The 5,976-nt window shown below is 36.4% G+C and overlaps 1 protein-coding gene across 1 annotated transcript; it reads right to left on the reverse strand.

The window, feature by feature from the left end:
* Nucleotides 1-5,057: 5,057 nt before the first annotated feature.
* Nucleotides 5,058-5,737, reverse strand: LOC106147651 (putative olfactory receptor 7A2). The gene is made up of 2 exons (XM_013510161.1): nt 5,480-5,737; nt 5,058-5,411 (listed from the first exon to the last, which is right to left on the reverse strand). The coding sequence occupies exons 1-2, from the start codon at nt 5,735-5,737 to the stop codon at nt 5,058-5,060; spliced, it is 612 nt and encodes a 203-aa protein (XP_013365615.1).
* Nucleotides 5,738-5,976: the final 239 nt, after the last annotated feature.

Below are 5,976 nucleotides of genomic sequence, written 5' to 3' on the forward strand. Positions count from 1 at the left end.
CATGTCCTACTCCCTTGTCTACAGAGTCTGTCTCCACACTTAGCATCTCCTTTCATTGCTCTTGAAGTTATTCATATTTCATCTTCTTAATAGAGAATCCAGGCAATATTCAACTCTGTTTCACTTATATTTAGTAGGACACTCTTGAGAATCATCCATTATCCAATAAATAACTCAAATGTGTCTAAGTAATACTCCATTCTATATGTGTACACATCTTAACATTTATTCATGTATTGATAAGCAGACAGGACACTTCCATGATTTAGCTACTCTGAGTTGTCTGGCTATAAACATGGGGATTCATATATCACTATGAATTTATTGTTATACACAATAGGTTTATATGCATATATTATTTTTCAATTTTTTTTTTTTTTTGGTTTTTCTCCAGTACCAGGAATCAAACTCACTACCTCATGCTTGCCAGGTAGGCACTGTGCCCCTGAGCTAAATCCCCAGCCCAAATTTCTTTTATTATATTTACTGGAATTAATAGTGTGCATTTTTCTTATCATTAATATAACATTAAAAGAGAATTTATTATATTTGATATTCATCATATGATGTTATTGGATCCATATAGATAGCAAGACTTCAATAATATAAAATATATTTTGATTTATACTATTTTAAATTTTTTCTTAAAATATATTTGACATACAGAATGAATTCTAGCAACTCAGCTTCAACTAAGGACAAAGTACCTAGAGTTGGAAAACAGCAGCCTGTAGAGAAACTTCAGTGAGTGGAGGGCATATGGGAACCAGGAGAAAACTGATGAGAAGAAGAAAATAGGATTAAGTGATGCAAAAGAAATGCCTCAATCCTGCAGACCAGATAGCACTTGAAGCCATGGCAAGTGGCTCTGTATCTGCTGGCAGAGAGGCAGTGAAAACAACTTTCCTGCTCACAAAAAAAATTGAGACCTTATCTGGACTAGGAAAATCTTATACAGTTGGAAGCAGCAGTAGAACATGAACCACTATTTGTCAAGAAATCCCCAGTGTCAACAGTTCATGAGTGATGATGGAAGGGTGCCCCAGGACACAGTCACACAGGGCATAAGCAGTTGGGGGTCACGATTTTATCTAGGACAGAGCTCAAGGCTCAAAATTTGGTCACAGAATAATCCCACGGTAGCTTCACTGCCAAGTTCCCAGAGTGGAATGAGGGAAGGACAGTTCAGTCATGGTAGACTGCCAGCAGTTGGAGAGAAGACTGGGGAGATTTCTGCTGAGAGATGGAGCTTGAGATCACCAACTCCACTCTGGTAGTGGCCAAAAGTCAGGTTATGGCCTAGCTGCAAAAGTCTGGAAGCTCATATTGGTGACTTGTTCTCACTGTTAACATACCTCTATCCTCAATACTGTTCTTTGAGTGTATTGCCCCTGGTCTTCCAGTGTAAACAAAGATGTTCCCTGCCTGGACTTTTGCTTCTTAACACAAACCTGAGGAATGGAGACTGAAATCCAAAAAAATTGAAAGAAATTTTACTATTCTTTATTATTCATTGTTGTTCTTGTTCTACTTTTAAATTTTTTAATTTTTCTTTAAGTTTTATACTTCGATGTTTTCCTCCTTCTATACATTACTTCCCACACTTTCATCACATTATTTTACACTATTCTCACTATTCTCTATCATGAGTGTGTCTGTGTGTCTGTGCTTTGCCTACACTTACTTATGCTTTTATTCCTCCCCATATAGCTTTTAGAGGATAAGGAAATTCTCCCTTGTTCTCTTATATCCTCTTCTACTTTTATACATATCTCCCAGCCTGACTGCTTTCCTCTGTGTTTTTTATTCCTAATGTTACTTTTCTCCATTCTCCATCTTTTCAATTGACTTCTTTAAATTTTTTCTCTAACATTTGTGTTAAGCATAGAATCTTTCCCCATCCCCATTTCTCACTACCAATTCTGTATGTAGTCTTCCCTGTCATCCCTTTCTAAATATATAGCAACATACCCTTAACACAGATAGGACCCTATTCCCCTTCCTTGTTCCTATTTCCCATATCAAAGTAGATGGCATTTATTTATTTATTTATTTATTTATTTGGGGTTTTTTTGTTTGTTTGTTTGTTTTTTCTTGTACTAGGAATCAAACTCACGACTTTGCACTTGCCAGGGAGGCGCTGCGCCACTGAGCTAAATCCCCAGCCCCAAGTAGGGGATTTAGACACAGAAAAACTTTATGTTTTTCTTCCTGGTTTTAATCTTAATTCTCTTCTATCCCACACTTTGGAGTTACCAAGCTCCTATTCTTCTGGGCTCTGGATGATTGGTTCTATATGACTGTGGAGAAGGTCATCCTTTAGTTACTATTTTGTGTATTGTTGAGGCCTGACCAAGCCATGATTGTTGGATTCTGGAGGAAGTCTAGCATAAGCACTGCAAGCCCCCAGATCAATACTAGTTGCTTTGCTGAGATAGGGGTGAAGGAAGATAACATGATGGCTTACTGGTCTGGTCACATTCCTATGATAATTGAGTTGGATTGTCCTTGCTAAAACAGTTGATATCTCTGATTCCTCTGCTGCCCCCTTGGTGGGCTCTGAGAAAAAGATTACTGAAGATGATAATCAGGGGTCAGTCAGTCCTAGAGGCTGCTAGCACCTGATCACAGAATTTTGGCTCTCTTGGTTTGATTTTTTTCATACTTTTCTTATACATCTGTGGGCACCTAGTTCGGGGGATCTGTTCACCCTGGACAGAGTTGGATGAGAAGTTCGACATATGACTACTGTTGAATTTTGTGGGGTTTTTTATTAGTAGCGGAGATACATCCAATGCATTTGGTGCACATTTACTGTGGCTCAAGGCTAGGATTGTTATAATGCTTACACTATAGTTACGGAATACTTCTCTAGACTAAAGAGAGACCAAAAACAGGTCATATGATATGAAATTTCTCTACTACCCTTGATAGATTCTACTGCAAAAGAATAGCTTGTTACTTCTGAAGTTGAATTGATTACATAGGAATAATGTGACTCAGAGGACAATGGAGTGCCAGTGAATTTTTCTGCTGAACCCATCATTACACCCAAGGAGAGGGACAGCAGTAATTCCTAACTCAAGAATTCAGGCTTAGGGGCTGGGGATTTAGCTCAGCAGCACAAGGTCATGGTACTGGAACAAAACAGACACATGAATCAATGGAACAGAATTAAGGACACACAAACCTCCCCAGACATAATCAACTATTTAATCTTTAAAGAGTGTCGAAAAGCTTACGTTAGAGTAAAAATAGCCTATTCAACAACTGGTGTTGGAAATTCTGGTTATCTGTGCGTAGAAGATTGAAAATGAACCCTAATCTCTCACTATCTACTAAGCTGAAATAAAAATGATTCAAATCTCTAAACATTGAAATAGAAACACTAAACCTTCTGGAAGACAAAATAGGTAAAACACTTGAAGACATAGGAATAGGAAAGGATTTTCTACTTAGCACCTCAGTTTGCACAGGAAATACCAGCAAGAATCAACAAATGGGATTGTATGACTAAAAAGCTTATGTACAGCAAAAGATTCAGTTAGTATAGTGAACAACCTACAATGGGAAAATATTTCTGCTGGCTACTCCACAGATGACTCATAATTTAAAGGCATATGACCAGAAAGCAATACAAGCTCTTGTGAATCATGTTATCATGGAGATCAAAGTGATTTGTAAGCATGAAGTACATGCATACTTTACAAGGTTGTTATTTTTCATTCACTATCCCTCTTGTGGTTATGACAAAATTCAGAAAGGGGATAATATTTCATATAAAAAGTGAAACAATTCATGTTTCTATGTGGAAATTTTCAAGCAGAAACAGAAAGATAATTTCACAATATAACATAAAAATTTCCAGTAAATCATCAATGATTAAACCCTCTTACAAGTAGACACCAGTCTCACACACTGAAATGATTACATTTATAGAAGAAAAGCAATTGTTTGATAGTAATACAACATTATAAGTATTTATATTTATATTATCATGTATAAATTCTTCTTTGAAATGAGTTAATCCATTAATTCAAATTGTCTTTCGGTGCAGACTTCACTTGGAGGCTTGCAGTTGATAAGTTTTGCCAGTGACAATAGCAGGCCCTGTGAACACCAAGCTGAATAATTAAATGGAATCATGATGAATGGAATAAATGCCAATTATGTATTATAAAACATGTTAGTGTGGGAAAGATCTCTCACCATACGTCCTACTATATAGCTTTTATTTGGTTGTTATTTATATTTTGGGTTTCTTATGTAAGAGAAATCATGTGATATTTAAGCGAAAGTAGAAAATCCTTTCCTACTCCTATGTCTTCAAGGAGAAAATAGAAAATCTTATCCTACTCCTATGCCTTCAAGTGTTTTACCTACTTTGTCTTCCAGAAGGTTTAAGGTTTCTATATTAATGTTTAGAGATTTGAACCATTTTTATTTCAGCTTAGTATACAGTGAGAAATTAGGGTCCAGTTTCAAATACTTAAGCCTTGGTGTCTCATTTATTTCATTTAATAATATGTTCTCAAGATGGTTCCACTTAGTTACAGATGATTCAACTTTATCCTTCTTTCTGGTAGAGTAGTACTACATTGTACATAAAGGTCACTTTTTGTCATGTATTTTTACTATTAGTATGTTATGCTCTATAGAGAAATAGATCTAATCATGCAAATCTGTGGTCTTAACATTTCTTCTAGCATAAAATTACATAAATGTTCTTATTTACCATTTTTTGTAACAAATGATCATGATGTTAAGTAACAAGAGAAAAGTAAGATAGCATAATATCTTACTTTCAAATTAGTTGTTCAGATTACCAGATATAAGCATGCAAAATTGGTCAAAAAGAAAAAAAATAGGTATTAAGTGTTCCTTCAATAAACCATTGGACTTCAGCAATACAGTTATCCTAGCTATATATGTATATCACCAATGCTGTTGCACTTGAGTATGGGTTTTGGCTAACAGCAGAGCTAAACAGCACACCTATCCCAGTGTCATAAAATAAGGAAACACATGAGAGGTGAGAAGCAGAGGTGGAAAATGCTTCATTTCTCCCCTGAGCTGAGGCTATTGCATGTGTGGAGGAAAATAGAGCGAGTGTAAAGGATGCCAATCAAGTCATCCACACCCAGTAGCAAAGTTGCAATAGATTTCATCAGGTTATTGAGAATTATGTCAGAAGATAAGGTGAATTCATGATTAACCTTACAGAAAAAGTTTGGGATTTCAAAGACTACACAGAAGATCAACGATGACATTATTAACCTATATAAGAAGGAATTCAGGGCAATTATGATCCAGGGCACCAAGACCAACAAGCCACAGAGCCAGGGCTTCCTGATGACTGTGTACTGCAGTGGATGACAGATGACCACGTAGTGTTCATAAACCATTACAGCCTGGAGGACATTTTCCAACACTATACATAATATTAAAAAATCTGAGTGAGGCAACATTCATATATTACGACATTGTTCTGTGACTGCAGGTTCACCAGTATCTTTCGCATCATGGTGCCCACAAAGGACACATAGGAGAGGAAACAGTACATGGGTGTGTGCAGATGGGAGTCTGAAATCACTGAAAGAATGTTCAGCAGGTTTCCAAGTACAGTGGTCAAGTACATCAAGAGGAAATGTTCAAACATGAATGGCTTCAGGTGCAAGTCCTCTGCAAGTCCCTTAAAGTGAAATGCTGAAATTTGTGTGCCATTTCCTGGTTCCATATGCTTTAATGAGTAACGAAACCTTTGTCATTGTTGTATCAGGTCCCCTTCTGGAAACTACCTGTCTATCTTTGATTGGAATTCCTTTCCCTTTCTCTTCTTTTCCTCAATCTACTGTAAAATATGTAGTTTTAAGTAGAATTTATCTCTGGTATAAGCAAAATTGAAACAAGTTGCAAAAACCACATACTGCATAGTAAACGTTCCTGCAATTCAATCAAAGCAGAGCATAATTAAAT

The sequence above is a fragment of the Chinchilla lanigera genome, unplaced genomic scaffold (assembly GCF_000276665.1).
Source record: "Chinchilla lanigera isolate Chin_1 unplaced genomic scaffold, ChiLan1.0 scaffold00225, whole genome shotgun sequence".
NCBI classification, from domain to species: domain Eukaryota; kingdom Metazoa; phylum Chordata; class Mammalia; order Rodentia; family Chinchillidae; genus Chinchilla; species Chinchilla lanigera.

Excerpts from the sequence above, each read along its gene's own strand:
- LOC106147651 (XM_013510161.1), bottom strand. The coding sequence starts at position 5,737 with ATGGAACCAGGAAATGGCACACAAATTTCAGCATTTCACTTTAAGGGA. Across the intron at positions 5,412-5,479 it reads TGCAGTCACAGAACAATGTC|GCTGTAATGGTTTATGAACA; the intron begins GTAATATATGAA and ends AATGTCCTCCAG.